The 21,940-nt window shown below is 40.1% G+C and overlaps 1 protein-coding gene across 2 annotated transcripts in view; it reads left to right on the top strand.

Annotated features, from left to right (window-relative positions):
- LOC131432769 (ATP-binding cassette sub-family A member 2) overlaps positions 1–21,940 on the top strand; it is a 103,175-nt gene that overhangs the window by 71,052 nt on the left and 10,183 nt on the right. For both annotated transcript variants that reach the window (XM_058599275.1, XM_058599274.1), the window contains 3 exons: positions 2,112–2,232; positions 2,310–4,356; positions 4,419–5,134. In XM_058599275.1, coding sequence (XP_058455258.1) covers positions 2,112–2,232; positions 2,310–4,356; positions 4,419–5,134 — 2,884 coding nt within the window. The remainder of the gene's footprint in view (positions 1–2,111; positions 2,233–2,309; positions 4,357–4,418; positions 5,135–21,940) is intronic.

Raw genomic sequence — 21,940 nt, 5'->3', positions numbered from 1 at the left:
TTCTTTTCAGTACTAAAACCGCATTAATGTGATCGGAAATATCCAAACAATATTTCATAGTTTCATTTTTTTTCGTGATTGCAATATGTATTGGTTTGTTTATTTTATTTTTATTTGACAATTCGAACCGCGCCAGTCGAAATCTAGTACCACATTGTTATGATCTCGATCAAGAAGTCGAACGCGATACGTAATGCCACAAATTAGTCGAATCGACTTCAAAAATAATCGTTTCGAGAAACTCGATTCGAGATGCATAATGTCAGCCCTGTACATCACTTGGCTTCAGACGCTTAGCATCCTTTGGATCCTTCTCGGATCTATGGCGCGTTTTACCCATAGCTTGGATAGGTAGAAAGCTGCGAATAAAAGATAACACAAAATCAAAATTAGTCGTAGTAGGTTATTCGTCTATCCACATCGAGTGTTAGATGACGAATGATCGATTTTCGACCACGGTTGCCCTTTTATACGCAGTCAGTTGAAGATATGTGTCGGCTACCTCAAAATCGTCGTCCTTGCGCGAAAAGCCCAAGCAAAAGTAGAGTTTTCTGCGTTGTTTTAAAATTTTCAGAAAACCTAATTTTTGAGGAACTGCAGTAAGTACTCGTCAGAAGGGAGAAATTGAGGAAAAATGTTCCGAATTTTTATTTATTTATTTTGGAGCAGGGAAAAGCCCGATGGAGATGAAATTTGGCAATCTCTCTCTCCAGCAGGCATAAAACCTCCTCACGGTGTTGCGAGATAGGTGAAAATCGAACAAGTGAGAACATCGATCAAATAGACGGCACATACTAGAAAACGGTTCGTTTTAACCGTAATTAGTGCGAGCAGATTGAATTCTGAGAAATGGATGAGATCGAAGGTTGCGAAAATTGAGAGCTAGGTTTAGTTTATGTAACAATTCGTGGCAATCAGTTTGAGATTGTAACAAATCCGCCACGAAAATAGCTCTACAGATATCTCGGCCTACGAATAACAAGTCTAAATCGATAAGTTTACAGCGCTCACTATAGCTGGGAAGGTTGTTGGGATCCCTCCAAGGAAGACTGCGAAGGGCAAACCGAATAAATTTATGCTGAATAGCTTCTATGCGTTGGATGTCGAGTTGATAATAGGGAGCCCAGACGACTGTAGCATATTCGAGTATAGAGCGAACCAATGCACAATACAGTGCTTTAAGACAATGTATGTTATTAAAGTTCTTTGTAATGCGAAATATGAATTCTAGCATCTTGAGAGCCTTAGAGATCGTATATTCTACGTGATTCTTAAAATAAATTTTGAATCCAACAGAACTCCTAAGTTCTTGACAGTCGATTCTCGTTTGAGAATAGTCTAGAAAATGGTATAGTCGAATACAACTACTGTGCGTTTACGTGAGAAAGAAATTACGGAATATGTTGAAGCGTTCAGGACCATTTTGTTGAGGTCGCACCAACTGGAGAAGATATCTAACTGTTTCTGCAGGAATCTGGCATCTTCCTGGTCTTTAATAGGATGATACAATTTAAAATCGTCGTGATAGTTTTATTTACATTGCAGCGCAAGGTTCAAATCATTCAGATACAGCAAAAATAAAAAGGGTCCGAGCTGACTACCTTGAGGTACCCCCGATTTGCAATTTTGCGGAAATCGACATTTTTCGACAGGCACAGATATTTGTAACAACCAAAAGATGATCGTGAGTATATTTAGTACGCGTGGAAGGATAGCAAGTGTCGCTATTTCTCGACGAGCTTATATATTTATTGCAGAGGTGTATCAAAAAGGTGGAGTTTGTAACAAGTACCTCAGAAAAGGAGGATGTAATGTAAAAGTAATGTAATGTAAAAGTTTGTCTTATTTGTCGACAAACAACAGGGGGGTGGGGGGGAATTCGACTAGAAGGAGGGGGTTTAGAAAATCAATTTTCATCTCCCAAGAGAGGGGTAAGAATTTCAAGATCGTGCTAGAATTAAAAAAAAAATTTGTGCTCTTACCTTCCCGAAACATTTTCGAATAACGCCGGGTAATTCAGCTAGTGTATGATAATATGATTGATATAAGAAAGGCATCACACGACTAGGTAGATTAACACAGGTTTTTCGTTTTCTGCCACTTTTTTCCAGGACGAACTGATAGAATTCTATCCGACCGGCACCTACAACAAGCTGTACTATTCTCCAAAAAACGAGTTTACCGAGGAACTGATCGAACATGTCCGCCAGAAGCTTTCGATTATCATCGACCGTAAGTATTATGGAATTTCCTGTCACGAAAAAACGACGCGATCGTATGGTTTTCCCAATTTTTTTTTCAACCCACAGGAGTTGAAGGTTTTTCAACAACCGACGAAATGGAACACGTCGTACTGGCCAGTCAGGACTTTTACGCGATCACTTTCGGCAGTAATTCATCCGAGGCACGACTCTCATACACGATTCGCAGTAAAAACAACAACTTTCGCACGCAGGAAGTCTACTCGCGGGATCCTTACACGAGTTTCCTGAAAGATCGAAACGAGTACTTCGAAAGCGGTTTCCTTGCGTTGCAATATGCGATCGAAAAATCGTTCCTGGAAATACGAACGGGACTGGCGGATGAGTCCTTGCCGGAGTACCGGTACGAGCACATACCACTGGGCGGTGAACGACCGCAGGAATCATCGGAAATCTTTGTGGTCAATATGATACTGGCAGTGTTCATCTCTGTGGCCTGTACTTATCTTCTGTTGGTTCCGCTTGTGGAAGAGAAGGCTTCCGGTATGAAGGAATACCTAAAGATTGCCACTCCGAACAGCTACTGGAACGAGGTGGCAATTTTCGCGGTGAGTTTTATTCAACTGTTTGTGATCTCGGTGGTCTGCATGATTATCACCAATGTCGCATTGGTTTGGGCACTGACGACTGCCCAGGTTGTATGCTCCTACCTACTGCTGTTTTTGTTTGTCATCTGTACCATCATGTTTACATTCTTCATCAGTACCCTGCTGGAATCCGTCACAATATCGACGATCGTGGCACCAATCTGCTACTTTGCTCCGGTCATTTTCGCTTCCGCCCAGAAACGATTCGAAAGTTGCCTACTGATTTTCCCGATGGCTGGATTCAAAGTAGGCGTGTCGATTTTGCACGACTATCAAAACTCATGGCGCAGCTTCACAGCAGGCGATGCGTTCGCAACCGGATATCCCGGAAACGCTAGAAATAGTTTAGTCTGGGTAATGGTCATGCTGATATTCGGTACCATAGTTTGGGCATTGTTGTGGTTCTACATTTCAAATGTTTTTCCCGGAAAGTACGGTACCCCTAAAAAGTTTTTGTTTTTGTTCGAAAGAAGCTACTATCAGAAAAGTTCGAATAAAATCAACAACAGTCACGACCGCTCCAGTCTGACCGAAGAGGATAACAACGACAACGAAAAAGTGATGGAAAATGGTGACCATTTGGAGAAGGTTGTGAAAATCACCAAGCTTAACAAAACATTCAAAACATCGTTCGGAACGCGTACTGCGGTGAAAGATCTGTCGTTGAAAATATACAAAAACAGAATAACGGCTCTGTTGGGTCACAACGGTGCAGGGAAGACAACGACCATGAACATCATCACTGGAATGACTCCTCGAACCTCCGGAAGCATTGAGATCGATGGGGAGGAAAACTCCAACAACTATCGGCAACAGATTGGATTCTGTCCGCAGCACAATGTAGCGCTGAAATACATGACCTGTCGCGAACATTTGACTTTCTTCGGAGCTATTCGTGGCATCAACATTGAACAGGCTAAACTAGAGGCGGATGAGATCCTAGGGAAGGTGAACCTGTTGGAGAAAAGTGATGAAGTACTGTCCAACCTGTCCGGCGGAATGAAGAGAAGACTTTGCCTAGCGAATGCCATCATCGGTAGAACAAAGCTACTGATTCTAGATGAGCCGACTTCGGGATTGGATCCCGAATCAAGACGAGACATTTGGGATATTTTATTGAGACTAAAAAAGGATCACACTATTCTGATTACTACACATTTCATGGAGGAAGCGGATGTGCTCGGCGATTGGATTGCCATTATGGAGAACGGGGAATTGATTGCGTTCGGTACCTCCATGTTTTTGAAGCATTATTACGGAAAGGGGTACACACTGAAGCTTCTTAAGAAAGGTCACTTCAAAAAGGAAGAAGTTCTGGCCAAAATCAGAGATCATATCAGCGTGGATGAGGAAAAACCTTCCGTGGAACCGGTGTTTGCTGTCACGCTTCCCTACATTACCATCGAACAGTATGCGCCTCTGTTGAAAGATTTAGAGGAAAACAAGGAAACCTATGGATTTGATAGAATCAGTATTACGAACGCAACATTGGAGGAGGTGTTTTTGAAGTAAGTAGATTGGCAGTATTCATACATTTTCTGATACATTCTGAACCAAATCTTTCTCACAGTTCTTCCGCGAAAAATAAGGCACTGGAACAGAATGAAAGCTTCGACGTTCCAGATGGACCCAGCAGACTGCGAAGCCCAGCTTCGAGTAATGGGCAAGTCAAACAGACGGTTAAGTTCGACGAAAAGATATGTTGGCCTTTGCTGCAGCAGTTCTTTGCAATCAGCTACAAGAAATATATACACATCAGAGCAAATCTTCACATTTACGGTTTGATGTCGTGCTTACCAATTGTTACAGCAATCTTTTGCTTCATGTTTAGCAACAGCTTGGCTCTAATTGATTACGACTCCGTCGCGTTACATCATTCAGCGGTAGATCGTGCGTTTGTTGTGATCATGCTGAACAATAACGATCGTCCGATCGACGTTGAAACGCTCCGAAACAGTACTAGCTTTAAAAACTTGGACATAATACTAGCCGACGATGGTCGCATAGAGGACTATCTGGTACAGGAAGCTGGCAGAGATTGGAACCGTTATCTGGATCAGTTGATAGCGGCAATCGAGTTTAACGTTAGTGATCGCAGTCTGACCATACTGCACAATAATAATTTGCTGCACAGTGCTCCCATCGCCGCTAACATTGGAAATAATCTGCTGCTGAACTATTACGGTTATCCGAAGGCGGAAATTTCCGTGCGGAACAGTCCCATTAACCGAAGATCGCAGCTAGATTCGATGACGCCTTATCTGTTCACGGAGTCGATTGCTTTAGGTAAGTTACGAAAATTAAAATTCGTAAATTTCTAATCAAAAGAATAACATCAACATCTCTAGAACTATAAATTCTTGGAATGTATCATTTTTGGCATTAGAAATTTATTCGGTTGAAGAACAGTAATGGGACTCTTAGCCTCTTGTCATATAACTCCTATCCCTACCTCCCCGCGGTGCCGGCTGGGGTATGAGTAACCACAGGAAAGATCGGGTAACCCTCCCCGGTGGGACTTTGGTCGTATGCTGACAGGAAAAGATGTGGGGTTGCCTTCTCTTTACAGAGAGCGAGCCTACCCGTGCGTCTGTTCTCCATGTTGGGGCGGCTGATAACCGTCCTTGTGTCAGTGTGGGACTCTAAACAGTGCTGACACGTTAGCCCTCCGGTGAGACAAGAGGTTGGTGCAGGCCTAACAAGCTGCCCGGAAAACATATGTTACGTACAATCAGGATATAAATATGACTCGGAATAATCGGCAAAGACCTACGCGACGAACAAAGGACTAGGATTGGAAGCTTGGAACATGGAACTGCAAATCGCTTGACTTCCCAACATACGATCGAATGCTGCATGATAAGCTTCAAATCCGCGGCTTTGATGTCGTAGCACTGCAGGAACTTTGTTGCACGGGACAGAAGTTGTGGAAAAGTGGGCATCGAACGACTACCTTTTACCAGAGCTGTGGCACAACAAGTTTTCTAGGAACTAGATATGTAGTGTTGACAATATAGTGATAGGATGTGCGTATTTATGATCAAGGGCCGTTTCTTCAGTTACAGCATCATCAACGTGCACTGCCCACATGAGACGAGATCCGATGACGAAAAGGAAGCATTTTACGCGCATCTGGAACGAATCTACGACCGCTGTCCACGGCGGGATGTAAAAGCCACCAGGAAGATCAAGATCGCGAAGCGATGGAACAGCTGTACAGCGCAAATGACATGAAAGTTCTATGAGAAGGTGAACCGCTCACGTGAGGTGATCGACAGGTGGAAGCAGTACTACGACGAGCATCTGAATGACGGAGCACAAGATACAGAGAACGACACAGGAATCAATATGGGTGCATGCTCAGTCGACCCAAGATTCTCAGCACCTGACCTGTCGGAGATAAGTGAGGAGATCGGCAAGCTGAGGAACAACAAAGCCGCGGGCAATGATCAGTTACCAGGCGAGCTGCTCAAATATGGAGGAGAGGCACTGGCTAGAGCGCTACACTGGATCATTTCTAAGATTTGGGAGGAGGAGATTCTACCGCAGGAATGGATGGATGGAGTTGTATGTCCCGTCTCCAAAAACGAGCGATAAGCTAGATTGTTGCAATTACCGCGCAATCACAAGGTTATCCTTTGCCGTCGTCTATCACCAATAGCGAAGGAATTCGTAGGGCCGTACTAAGCGGGATTTACTGGAGCCCACGATATTCGCGATAAGACAAGTATTCCAGAAGTGTCGTGAATACAATGTACTCACGCATCACCTATTCATTGACTTCAAAGCGGCATATGACACAATCGATCGAGAACAGCTATGGCAGATCATGCACGAATACTGACGCTATTGGTCAAAGCAACGATGGATAGAGTGATGTGCTACCGTCAAGTATCTGGAACGCTCTCGAGTCCTTTCAAATCTCGGAGAGGGCTACGGCAAGGTGATGGACTCTCTTGTATCTTGTTCAATACTGCTTTGGAAGGTGTGATTCGAAAAGTGAGGATCAACACGAGTGGCACTATCTTCCGAAAGTCCGTACAACTTTTTGGCTACGCTGACGATATTGATATTGTGACACGTAACCTTGAGAAGATGACGGAAACCTACATCGGACTGAAAGCTGAAGCTAGGCGTATTGGACTGGTCATAAATGCGTCAAAAACAAAATACTTGAGAGAAAGAGGCTCTAGAGAAGAAACGCTACGAATATTGATAGACGGTGACGATATCGAGGTGGTTGACGAGTTCGTGTATTTGGGCTCACTGGTGACCGCCGATAATCACCCTAGCAGAAAATTGCAGAGACGTATTTTGGCAGGAAATCGTGCGTACTTTGGACTCAGCAAAACCCTTCGATCGAGAATAGTAAACCACCACACAAAATTGACCATCTACAAAACGCTCATTGGACCGGTTGTTCTCTATGGCCACGAGACCTGGACTATGTTAGCAGAGGACCAACGCGCCCTCAGTGTTTTCGAAAGAAAGGTACTGAGGATCATCCATGGCGGAGTGCAGATGGAAGACGGAACGTGGAGACGGCGTTTGAATCACGAATTGCAACAGCTGCTAGGAGAACCATCTATCGTACGGATAGCTAAAGTCGGACGTCTACGATGGGCTGGGCATGTCATAAGGATGTCGGACGACAGCCCAGTGGAAATGGTTCTTGAATCTAATCCGACTGGTACAAGAGGAGCGCAGCGAGCAAGGTGGATCGATCAAGTGGAGTGTGATCTACGAAGCATCCATGCCTTGAGTTGCTGGCGACGAGCAGCCATGTACCGAGTTATGTGGAGACGTATGCTTGATACAACAAAGGACACCGCACGACTATAGCTGTTAGGTAAGGTATTTGACTACGAGAAAGAAGCTCTGTTGAAAGTAGGTGCCGCGTTTGCTCACTGTTGACCAGAAACGAGAATGTGAATTTTGTTTCATCAAAACAATGCACCGTGTCACAAGTCAATCAAAACAATGACAAAACTACATGAATTGATCTTCGAATTGCTCCCACATCTACCGTATTCGCCAGATTTGGCTCTTGGCGACTACTAGCTGCTCACAAACCTGAAAAAATGCTCACCAGTAAGAAATTTCGCACGAATGAAGAGGTTGTCACCTTAACTAAGGCCTATTTTGAGGCAAAAAATAAATCGTTCTACAAAAGTGGTATTGAAATGTTAGAGCGACAATGGAATGATTGCGTTGCTCTTGATGGAGATGAATAAAGTTAATTTTGAACCAAAAACATCGTGTTCTCTTTGTTAGACCCGGAACTTTTCAGCCCATGTGTTAATGTTATTTTCAACAATCATGATGTAAAGTAGTTGACAAGGATGGCGACGTGATAGAGACCGGTATCACTGAATACAATCTCTTCATACTGGACCAGGATCGGCAGGATACAAAAAGGCGCATTAGTTGTTTGTCTACGGTAAAATCAACGGTAGTAGCCAAGGAAACCGCAGAGTTGGTCCGGTGGGTAAGCAATGTAATATCAGTAAATGAGGATGCCAAAAAGCACGAGATAGTTCACTCCGATATTTGCAGCCCGGTGAAGCTAAAGTCACTTGGAGTATACTACATTGTCTTCATAGATGAACGTCAATCAGGTTCGAAACGACACCGGTAAAAAGTATGTAAACCGAGGATTCGAAAGCGAATTTGAAGCAACACGGAATACGACATCAAACCACCAATGATTACACTCCGGAGCAAAATGGTATGACAGAGGCTAAACGATAAATTGTGGAATGAGCTAGGTGTGGTGTTTGAAGGATTACCGAAAGCATTTTGGGCAGAAGCTGTTTCGACAATCGTGCATCTGCTAAATCGATCTCCTATCCACGGTTACAAGGTTACGCCTGAAGAAGCCTGGAGCGGAAAAAAACCGCGCAAATAATAAACAAATCCGCACGAGGTCGTGCACTGATTCAGTTAGATTTCGAGGAATTTGTCGAAAATCGACCAGATGAAGACACAGATGAATTCTCCACCGACAATGAAACTACCGATGCGAACGAAGATCGGTCGGGAGCAAAAACTACCAGGCAAGTAAGACCGTTTTTCAACTATCGAGCAAATGTTCCAATTCTTCACAGACTGATGATGCATAAAGTCAACCTTCGCCCCAAGCCGATGTCAGAAACGATGATGATCCAGTCACGCACCAGGAGGCGTCCAGGAACGAACGATGAACAACGACACTTGGAAATACTCGCAGCGAAAGGAGGATGGACTACGACGAAACTTATTCTCCTGTTGTTCGTCACAGTTCACTGCGGTATCTGTTTGCATTTGCAGCCAAGTACAATCTGCAACTAGACCATATGGATGCCATAGCATCTGTTTTACAAGGCATGGAGTCGAGTTACGTGAGTTACATGAAATCATGAGAGCTCCGTCTGATTTGCCGCTTAAACAAGATACTGTAGGGACTCCAGCAGTTAAGCAGAGTTTGGAACACAACTCTTTTCGAATACGATTCATGTCTGTACTACTGGATGCAAGATGGGAACATTCTCCAACAACAAGGAATTGAAGAATGATATCAAGAGCAAGCTCAGCAGTACATTTCGCGTGAAAGATTCGGGACCTGCCGCAAGCTGTTTGGGCATCCGGATCGTTCGCAAATAGAACTCTGTTATGCGTCGCTTCAACATGCAGGATGCTAAAGCTGTAACCACTCCGATGAACGCCGCAGAGAAGCTGACAAAGGAAATGTCAACAAGGACGGTTCAGGAAGCTGAGATAATGAAGAATACTCCGTATCAAGAAGCTGTTGGATACCTGGTGTATCTTTCGCAGAGCACCAGTTAGTCAAGAATCTTCTACGTTACCTGAGAGGAACATCGACAATGGAACTATGCACTTTTACGAACGCCATCTCAAACCTTGACGGATATTCCGATGCCGACTGGACGTTAAACCTCGAAGACAGGACATCAACGCGACCAAACCACTCTAATGAATCAAGCTTGCTGGATTGCTAATTTGAAGACAACAGCTTAAGGAGAAGTGTTGGAGAACAGTAACATGTACCTTCATGATTATCGTAGTAGGCGTAGACATTAACATCTTGATAAAATAAAAAATCCGGGTGAGTAATGTCACAGACATAACTGGAACACGTAAACACAAATAAAAATGATAATCGCTCGTATTAGTTGATTGTGTGAATTTCGCAACTCTTACTGCTTCGCTTCCAGAATTGTAACGGTGCCTTTATAACAGTTCGGCTGAAAAGTTCGTATCGTTTAATAGAAACACACATTTTTTTGCCAAAATTCGTTTTTATTATTCAACATAATTGCCATCAGAGGCGATACAGCGATTATAGCGATCTTCAAACTTTTCGATACCATTTTTGTAGTACGATTTGTCCTTTGCCTCAAAATAGGCCTCAGTTTCAGCGATTACCTCTTCATTGCTTCTAAATTTTTTACCAGCGAGCATTCTCTTGAGGTCTGAGAACAGGAAAAAGTCACTGGTTGCCAAATCTGAAGAATACGGTGGATGAGGGAGCAATTCGAAGCCCAATTCGTTCAATTTCAGCATGGTTTTTATCGACTTGTGACACGGTGCATTGTCTTGATGAAACAAAACTTTTTTCTTCTTCAAATGAGGCCGTTTTTTAGAAATTTCGTCCTTCAAACGCTCTAATAACGCTATATAATAGTCACTGTTGATGGGTTTTCCCTTTTCAAGGTAGTCGATGAAAATTATACCATGCGAATCCCAAAATACAGACGCCATTACCCTACCGGCCGATTGTTGAGTCTTTCCACGCTTTGGGTTCGGTTCATCGCGTACAGTTCACTCAGCTGACTGTCGATTGGACTCCGGAGTGAAGTGATGGAGCCATGTTTCGTCCATTGTTATATATTGACGAAAAAAATCGGTTTTATTTCGATATAACAGTTCCAAACACTGCTCAGAATCATCAATTCGTTGTTGTTTTTGATCGATTGTGAGCTCACGCGGCACCCATTCTGTACAAAGCTTTCTCATATCCAAATATTCGTGAATAATATGTCCAACACGTTCCTTTGATATCTTTAGGGTGTCAGCTATCTCGATCAACTTCACTTTTTTTTTCACGTTTTCATCGGTAACAGCTTTTTTTGGACGTCCACTGCGTTCATCGTCTTCGGTGCTCATATGACCAGTTCGAAATTTTGCAAACCACTTACGAATTGTTGCTTCGCCCGGTGCAGAGTCTGGATAACACTCATCAAGCCATTTTTTTAGTATCGGCGGCACTTTTTTTCATCAAAAAGTAGTGTTTCATCACCACACGAAATTCCTTTTTTTCCATTTTTTTCACAATAACAAAAGTAGCTTCACTCAAAATGCAATATCTCACAAACTAATAATCAGACAGCTGTCAAATTTATACACGTATCTTTTGAAGGTTGGTACTAACTGAAAATGGTATGGATTTAATTCTAGTGACGCCCTCACATAGAAACGATACGAACTTTTCAGCCGATCTGTTAGAAGATAACTCAGATTCTTTTCTCTTTCACATGTTTCCGAAAAACTTTCGGGTTGGATTTCTATTTCCGTTGTATACTTTTCAAGTAGTTGACATTACAACGCTTGACGGTTTTCCTGTATAATTGATTAATCTGCACGTAAGAAATTATGCAGAGCATATCCTTCAAAAATAGAATACCGTTTCAAGGTGGCTCTTGTAGTCGTTTTGAGTTGTATCACTACGGCAGTCTGCCATGATGAATGCCGGGACTATCGGCTGGATCGTTTTTCTTCTCTACAGTAATCTACAGAGATTGCATTTCCGGTTTCAAGAAGCTTGATGATTCCATTTGTCTGGGGCCCAGATGTGTAATTTGTTCACATTAACCATCGTTGTCATCGACTTGTAAATCAGTGCATTGTGTTGGTGAAACAGACATATGGCTATGTAGTATTAAATGTTTTTCCTTTCTCAAGATAGTCGATTATACCATGTGTATCCCAAAATACTGAAGCCATGACATTCCCAGCTGATTGTTGTGCTTTTGCAAGGTTCGGACGTCGTTCACTTGCTGCAGTCCACTCAGATGATGATCGTTTTGATTCCGAAGTGAAGTGATGGATCCATGTTTCATCCAGTGTCACATATTAGCGCAAAAAATCTGATTTATTACTTGTTAACATGGCCAAACACTGCTCTGAATCATCCACACATCGTTGTCTTTTAACGTGGCATCCACACCGGAATAACATTCTCGAAGCCATTGCTGAGCTTGTGAAGTATGTTTTTCTTTCATCAAGAAGTTTACCCGCTAATTTGATTTAAATTGCTTTAAGCTATTGATTGCTAGACCTGTAGATTTGAGTTCTTGGACGACTGAGAACATCCCTGGAACAGATCAAAATAGACGAGCACCAGGCGCCATGTAGCTCCACGATTATAAACAGCAAACGTAACATATGCAAAAGCTGTTGTAGTTAATGCTGTAGATCACTGGGGCCCCTAAGGACAGTTCTGCAAGTAGTTTTTTATGTTTCGGATCATACAAAAATGTACCTGAATACTTCTGCGTATGAACGTAGCTAGATTTTGTATGCTATTTATACTAAAATTGAATGAAATAGTTAAATAATATAATTCGATTCACACAGGTGGAACAGCCAAATAATCAAGTTATAAAACAAACTGTAAGGTATTGGAATTTAATGCAGAGTAATTATAATAAACTCACCGGTAAAAGACACATTTGATTCATCGCCATATGTATCTAGTTTGAACTACACTTCGGTTCCCTGTTTCCTCTTTATTGGTTCATAATCCCCTACCTTTAGTTTTTTCTTCAGTGTGTGCAATGACTGAGTGAAAAAATGTATTGGAGAAGCCAAATGAATGAGAAACTCACAGAAAAGATGATTTTTTGGAAAAGATACGCTCAGAAACAGGACTCGAACCTGCGTTTTTATGCATTCCGTGCATATGCGCTACCATTTTCGCTACCGCTCTAAAATACGACTGGGTTTGGTAAAGCGTACATCGAACATAGACTAAATCCTAGCCGCCTCACGGCCGGTATCATATATCCAAACATCCTTTCTGTTCATCATACAACAAACACTAGTCTTCTCGTTCTATAACTATTCTTCCGCTCAAGCACTGGGTAGGAGAGTATGTTTATAATCACTTGCTTCCTTCTAAATTGTGCCAGTCGCTGGCTGGTTATCGCCAGCGACAGACCCCTATGAAGGATGTTTGATAAACCCTGCTTTTTCCTACCAGAAGCAGATTGGTACGGAAAATCAAACCGTAAGTGTTTTCAACGGTTTATTCATTTTAGCTGGTTTGACGTAAAGTCGCCATCAATAAGTTCAGTTTTGCAATGACTGATTGAAAACATATATTTTTTTTCTTGCCGGTTGTCTTTGTTAGATACACTTTCATCAGTGTCACTTACCCGTTGAATGTGCGAGAAAAATTCTGAATTGAAGTATCCACTAATCCACAAGACACTCACAAATAGCATTCCTACTTTCGAATTTTACGATTCCTACATTTTTGTTCTTGCAAATACGCACCGAAAACATAAAATTTGCCGTGAAACCTGTCGTATCCTTTGCGATTCGTCTCAATTTCACAAGACATCTTTCTCCGGCAACTGTTCTTGAATCACTACTCGATTTTTATTTTCCATATTTCTAATCTCTGTCATTGTTTTCAAATATAGCTTACTTCGATTCTCTTATGTCGTTTTCGTTTTTAAATTGCACTACACTGGTGTAGCGAAAGCTGCACTGAAACCGTTCGTTTTTACCAATTGCACTACACCAGTGCTACACTTTTTCTGCACCGATACCACTGGTGTAGCACTCATCAAAAGTTTGGTGTAGCTCTGTGCAATGGAATCGTTTATTGTAGTCAATGGTTACTGTTTATGTTTTCGTCATTTTTGTTCGTTTATTCATGCCTCAGTGTAGCACTGCACCGGTGTAGTGCAAATTAAAAACGAAAACGCCATTAGTCGAACGTAGTAAAGCTATCAAGTTTACTCCATCGTAAGAATACTTAGCATTTCACATTCATTCTTATAAATTTTATAACCCTTCTGATATACACTACAAAACCCTTATGAATGATTACTGGATTGAAAAATTTTCGTGATCACTACGTGCGCCTACTACGAGTCTCTGTTTTATTCTTTTACACAGAACAGTGTAACGTATGATTCAGACGATTCGTAAGCCTCCGTCAACGAAACGTTATCGTTCGTCAAAGTAAGTTCAATGTTACCCGCGAGCCAGCAGTGATCTGAATTGTCAACAGTAAACTCCCGTTGGAACAGAGATGAGAGGTAAAAATTTCAAATATCTGCAGACAGAGTTTCAAAAGTCTGAAAATCTGCAGCCAGCAAGCATGTCTTGCTGGTTGCAATTTCTCTATAAAGTATGACACGCAAAACTGACTTGGCGATTGGCGAGCAAAAAAATCTGACTTCTCTGCGTTGGAAGAATATTTCTCGGGTAATTTTTCAAAAGAGCGTATAAGCAAGTGACAGTTTCTCTTTAATCACTCTCTCTTTCGATTATTGTGATATGATTAAAAAGATTTTCTTTGATATCACTATTCTGTTTGAAAGTCGAATGTTTCGGGTATCATTTCATGCGAAGAGTTGAGTGATAAACGTGGAAACTGCTTGGTAATCAATAGAAGAGAAAGTAAACAAAGTGAAACTGTCACTTGCTTATACGCCCTTTTGAAAAATTACCCGAGATTTGTCGGAGTGCTGTTATTGTGTTGACGTTTGTGCAGTCAAAATTGCACACTTAAAAGAAATTCACTACTTACTAATCATTAAAACTGAATCTTACACGTAGGAAAAAATTGATAAAAAAACAAATACAGGGTCATTAGCAGCCCTTACACGAGTCATTAAAAATGTCATTACTAAAAAATAATATCATTTTAATGAACGTGTAATGGTGCAGTAATGACGAGATCTCTTTCAAATTTGAAATACATCATTACTTAGTCCTCATTAAAAATGACAAAAATAATGCTCGTGTAAGGGCCGCTTTCAAACGTCAATAAAAATTCTTATTTAATTCAACCAATGATTCAATGCAAGTGTGGATGCGTTGGATTTGTTGCTAGGCACCAGCTGATATGGAAAATTCCAGCAGGAATAAGTTGAAATTACTCATGGAACATTGACTGAGAAACTGCACTGTTTGTTTCGCAGTTTTTGTCGGATGAGGAATCATAACCATAAACCATAACCCGTAAGCTGTTAAATATTCGAAATTCCGCAAAATTAAGGTTAAGATCCTCAAAAGCTTGACATCTCGGCTAATCCGGAATTCACCTTTCTCAGTATCAAAGATCCTATACCCTTCGGGATCCAGTTCACCGGTAGAAGACACATCTAATCCGTCACAATATGTATCTAGTTGGAACTACACTTCGGTTCCCTTTTTATTGATAATCCTTTATCTTCAGTTTATTCTTGCCGATTGACCTTGTTAGTCACACTTTCATTAGTGTCATTTATCCGCTGAATGTGCGAAAAAAATCCTGAATTGAAGTACCCACTAATCTACAAGAAACTCACAAAACAGCATTCCTACTTTCGAGTTTCACGATTTCTACACTTTTGTTCTTCCCAAATCGCACCGAAAACCTAAAATTTCTCGTAAAACCAAATATGAATTTCGACGGAAGGAAAAAGTTTTCGGGAATGACAGCTTCCAGTTCCAAACGAGCAAACAACAACCTGGTTATAGGCACTCTAATCCAGACGATTCTTAAGCTTCCGCCAACGAAACGTTATCGTCCGTCAATGTGAGTTGAAGTCATGAAAAACATTTTATTAGTTACTTCAAAGCAGGGCTTTTTTATCGCTTCTCTCTAAGGGGTACGCTAGTGCACATTTTCACGATATCAAGATTTACGAAATGATAAGTATGATAAGCTTAAAAATATCCAGATAAGTCCTGTTTCAGAGTGAATGGGCTCCGGATCCGTTTCACGTCTTGTCGATGTACCGACACTGGAAGCGAAATCGACAACACTTTTCACATCAGAAATGTCTTCGCTATCATTTTCCAAACGGATGTGAGTTTATTATATGCCATTTCAGAACCTTAAAACTTTTGTATACAATTCCACATTTCGAACATTTAAACGGCAGTACTTCATTTTTGCTCGTAGTTAGGTTATGAATTTGTAGAAAATGAGTTTTTAACTCCCTCACGTATCCCGGAACGAAGGTTGCACAAATGTGGCAGCGAAAACCTCCAATCATGAAAACAGTAAAACTTAACGGCAATTTAGAAACTGAGTAGAAGTTAATCAGTCTTCAAAATCAATATTACTCACGTTTTAACATTTAAGCTAAATAAGCAAAAGTGAGTACAAATTACGCTGTTGAGAGTAACATTGAATGAGTGTGTGGGAGAATATTTGTCGGAGTGTTGTTATTGTGTTGACGTTTGTGCAGTCAAAACTCTTAAAAGAAATATACTACTTAGTAATCATTAAAACCATTAAAACTGAATCTTACACGCAAGAAAAAAAATGATAAAAGAAAACAAATACAGGGTCATTCAAACGACACTGAAGTTTTGATTTCATTCAACCATTCATTTATTCGTGCAAATTTCATCTGTGTGTTTAATATAGATCACTGCTGGGGTGAATGTCCTGTAGCTAATATAATCAGCATACCTACCAAGATATACTCCGCGAGAACTACGACATAATCCGTAACTCACCTTTCTCAGTATCAATGATTCTATACCCTTCGGGATCCAATAGCCGAGGAAAATGGTTTATCTTCGGATGTCTTATTGTAACGAACTCACCGGTAAAAGACACATCTAATCCGTCACCATATGTATATATTTTGAACTACACCTCGGTTCCCTTTTTATTAATAATCTCTCTATCTTCTGTTTATTCTTGCCGGTTGATCTTGTTAGGCTTATCACTTATCCGTTGAATGTGCGAGAAAAATTCTGAATTGAAGTATCCACTAATCCACAAGACACTCACAAACAGCATTCCTACTTTCGAATTTTACGATTCCAACATTTTTGTTCTTGCAAATACGCACCGAAAACATAAAATTTGCCGTGAAACCCTATATGAATGATTAATGGACTGAAAAATTTTCGTGAACACTACGTGCGCCTACTACGAGTCTCTGTTTTTTCTTTCACATAGAACAGTGTACACGCTCGTTCAATGTTACTCTAAAGTGAGTACAATTTCACTCACTTTCGTTAAAAGTGGAACTACTCTATAGAGAGTAAAGCTTGTTTACTCACTTTTGAGTGTATATGGTATTTGTCAAATTCTGAGTAACATTTACTCAGTGCTACAAATAGGAAAATTAGCACGAGTGAGTAAATATTACTCAATATCATTCGATTTGAATAAGGGATTCGAATAAGGAATTTTTACTTTAAACAAATACTGACTTACTTTCATCCAACGAATGAAGGAAGCCGCTACCTGTTCATCGGTCATTGGAAAGGATCCGTCTGCCTTTTTACGTTGCTCACGTACTGGCATTTTGTACAGCATTCGTACAAATGCTCTGATGTATTCTTATATAGAAAAAATAAATATAATACTTGCTATATGACTGAACACTTTCTTACCGTCTTCAACCTGCGCAATTTGCTTTGAGGTGTACAGTAAGCATTTCGATAATGTTCTGTTGTAACATGGTTCCGCCTCCGACAAAGGGAAAAGTTCAGTGAACGTAAATTTTCACACAACGTTTTCAAGACACTGTGAGTCAATTTAAAAATTGAGTAGAAGTTACTCAGTCTTCTAAATCAGTATTACTCACTTTTTGACATTTGATTTAAATCTAAGACAAGACCTGACATCTGGGGGGGCTGCTTTTATTCCAAAATGGACCAGTTTCTGATTGGCTGATTTTGATGTTGCTACCTGCACATTGTGAAAAGAAAAAACTTTTGCAGGGTACGCGAGCAATGATGCCAAGTATAAAGAAAATCAGAAAACAAATTATTAAAATGTATAATTTTAGCTCACCAATGAAAATGAAAATTTTCGGAGAATGTTTCACTTTTATTCAATCCCATTGGTAATAAATGTTTATAGTGGCAGGACTGTGTAATAAAAATAGGCATCAAGCCGTTTTTCTTTTTAGTGAATTAAAGTGTAACCAAAAAAGATTTGTTATATTAGTGTAAACTCGGAAGTGTGTTTAGTTTTACGAGAAGAATGAACTGTTGTGTTCCACACTGTGGTCGCATTAAGCATTTCTATCAATACCTGACTTTCCGGTTTCCAAAAGATCCGGTAATACGTCAACAATGGATTCGATTTTGCATTCAACATGAGATATTTCGTGTTTTGTCATCAAAGCTCAATTAATTGTTTTTAAGCAATAATATATAATAAAGAAATGCATTCACCAAAACATTTTTCATGTTTATTTCAAATCAAAAACCTAAAGTCTAAAAATTTAAATATAATTTTTTTTCCTAGCAAAGTTATTAAAAAATCTGTAAATATGGCTACACTGTAGCCGATACATTGGTATTTATTCCACAGGGCGAAAATGACGAGAAGGATGATTCGGAAGGAAGAATAAGAAGCCAGTTGTCAGGTCTTGTCTTAGATTTAAATAAGCAAAAGTGAGTACAAATGACTCACTTGAGAGTAACATTGAATGAGCGTGTAATGTATGATTCAGACGATTCGTAAGCTTCCGTCAACGAAAAGTTATCATCCGTTGATGTTACCCGCGAGCGAGAAGTGATCTGAATAGAAGAAATTTTCAATAGTTGCACTATTTATGCACCATTTAATTTCACTGTCACGTTATTACACCTTCACAAAGTCACAGCTCCGCTAACAGCTCCAGGTAAAATTAGTGAGAAGAAATTTTGTCGGAGTGTTGTGATGGTGTTAACGTTTGTGTTTATGTTTTAGTGGTATTAGCTGTCAAAATCGCAATCTCAAAAAATATAGCACTTACTAATCCATAAAACTGAGTTCTACACGCAGAAAAAATAGATGAAAATAAACAAATACATGGTCATTCAAACAATAAAAATTGTGACTGGACTCAACCAATGATTTAATGCAAGTGTTGGTGTGTTGTTACTGGGCACCAGCTGATCTGGAGAATTCCAGCGGGAAAAAGTCGAAATTGCTCATGGAATTGCACTGTTGTTTGCCTAGCCTGCTTTTACGTTTCGCCTTCGGTTCATCGGTGTATTAGCAGATAATGTTGGACTGCTAATGCGACCTGGCGGATCAACATAATCCACTGAGCCGCACTTGCTGTTGCACCAAAGTGCAATGTCTTTTCTGTCGTGCCGATAGATACGGAGCTTATTGACGGCTTGCTGGTCGCCAACAGATAATAGGTAGAACGAGTGTCCAACTGTTGATCGGAAGGGAAAAAGTGTTCAAAATGGATCTTCTTGAGATGTCTATTATAATTGTCTGAAACGTCGAGATCTTGTGTAAGCTCGAAATTTTTTGGAACTTGTCAAAATTTTGAGAATTCCGAAATCGATTTTTTTTATGCTGATCATTACCGGCATCGGCCAACTCCGAAAGCAAATCTAGTTGGGAAGAAAGGAATGCTAGTTCAATGCATGTTGCTACTAGCAACCGAGGAATTCTCTGCATTTCCACATGCATCACAGTTAGTGGTTGTATGTTAGTAAATTTTCGAATAATTTTATCAAGTGTTTATTCGACACGACCAGGCACTCTGAAGAAAAACCGACTTGAAAAATGTCCGTTGACGATTTACCATCAGTTACCAAAAATTGAGCGAGGAATATTCACGACGACACGACCAGGCACTCCGAAATTGTCTGTTAACGATTCACCGCCAGTTACCGCAAATTAGAGTGCCTTAAACCAGAGTGACGACAGCTGTTCGTTTGGAATGACAGCTTTGTTCCAAACGAGCAAACGACCTGTCAAATACAATACAAAGCGAACGAAACTGTCATCATCTCGGCTTAACCGTTTTGAGTTGTTGCCAGCATTACGGATGAGATGTCGTCACTCTGGGTATAGGCACGCTACCGCAAATATAGCGACTCCTTGATAATAATAAAAATAATCTTCTTGAGCAACACTGTTTAGGTTGCTACGAACTAGTTACCAAGGAGCTCCAAAGTAAATAAACAAACAATTTAAAAAAACGCAAAAGATACGCGAATGGTACACATTTTTACAGATTTTGTTCAATATTTCAGTAACTTCTACTGTGAAATCCAAAGAAGGTCACCTTTCCATTGTACGCAATGGAAATGCTAACCAGTCAACATGTTCTAGCTGCAATGGTTTCGTAAAAAATCAAATTCATGATCGAGAAATATAAACAATTTATCGATCGAGCATTTTTTAATGTTCTAACGGTAATGATGTAGAATACGGATACAAAAATAAAAAATAAATTTGTTCCCTGGGTTAAATTCTAGAATGTATCTCAAACATAGGTTCCCCCATTCTCGTGCGGTAGAATGGCGCTCCAATTTCGGGAAGGTCCCGGCACGACGGTTATTCAAGGTAGAACGTGTACAATCACTATCCTCCACAATACGGCCACTATGACCGGTACACGCTTGATAGTAGCTTCAAAAGAGATTGACGCATCGATCGGCGTTATTCACGAAATCACGTTCCGTATCATCGTACATAGGAGGTCCGAAAGAATCAGAAATCCGCATATCCTCTGGTTCACAGAAACAATTTGTTTTTGTTTTGAGATTATTTATATAGTCCGTTCCATTAAAAAACATACGTAGCCATGGTTATGGTAACTGTTATCTAAAATCAACAGTTTTCTACTTTTGTTGCCAGTTTCAATAGATTTTCAAGCAACTTCGTTTTGACATTACCAGTTACTGAGGGGTAGTTAAATTTTCGATACAGTTTAGATAGACGAGTGGCAGGTCGTGTCGTCGCCTTACCTCTATCAATTTTCAATTTTCAATCAACTTTTAGACGTTAAATATGTACGATACTTCTCCGGATGGTTAAGATGGGAGTAAGAGAACTAATATTTTTTGAAAGCACAGCGTGTAGGCGTAATACTTCGAAAGTTAATAAATTGAGGATTTATCAAGATACTTTATTAGACTAATGCGTATGTTTTGGGTTGTTATAATAAAATTAGAGTCCCTATAATAAGAGTGACGACTTTTCATTCGTAATGTTGGCAACAATTCAAAACATTTTATCCGAAATGTTGGCAGTGCTTTACATTGTAATTGACGGGTCGTTTGGAACTGGAAGCTGTCATTCCAAGCGAACAGCTGTCGTCACTCTGGTTAAACGTACTCTAAATAAAATGTAAATAATAAAAGTAACTAACGAAAAAACTCTTTGAAAATCGCCCTAAATTCGTGTTTGTTGTTTAATGTTTTCACGACTGACGAGATTTTGGAATATAGGGTTTTAATTTCTAATACATGTTCTAATAGGATTAAATGAAAATGCATTATGAGGAAATATTCCTGCATCAGTTGTTTCAGATTGATAGAAGCCTCTAAAGTGATCGTTATGATGTCTGGCTGTCATCGTCCTTGTTGCCGAGAAAGCGAAAAGATCAGCTCCAATTCAATAATTAATTTCACAGTGAAGTAGAATTTAAAAATCCCTGCAAAACATTGCGTTAGTTCATTGACCAACTTAAAGTAATATAACTTACTTCTAGTGAGCTAGCTTTCTATAATAATAACGGCAACAACGCTTAAATTCCAGTAACGTACAATCTGCTCACATTAATGTTAGGATTAGTATTTCTTAATTTCACACTAATTAAGAAAAATTCTCACCTTCAGGCTACCAATAGTTTGTATAGATTAGCCAGCAGAATAATGTACTATTAACAAACCTTTCTACTCTTAAGTAAACACTATTCAGTAGTATGTTTAGGTGTACATTTTAGTAGTTAATATAAATATTTTACTGTTAAATAAATTTCACTCAGCGATAATGCGAATAGCGTTCACTGATACTTAGCGTCGTTTTTAGAGTATCGCAATGGCGGTTTTTCTTCCGAGTTTAACCGTGTGACGCTTTTGTCGAAGACTATCCCTTCGTCC

The sequence above is a fragment of the Malaya genurostris genome, chromosome 2, assembly GCF_030247185.1.
Source record: "Malaya genurostris strain Urasoe2022 chromosome 2, Malgen_1.1, whole genome shotgun sequence".
Classification (NCBI taxonomy): Eukaryota; Metazoa; Arthropoda; class Insecta; order Diptera; family Culicidae; genus Malaya; species Malaya genurostris.
Note: the sequence above shows the minus strand (reverse complement) of the source record. Positions and strands in the feature narration are given on the sequence as shown.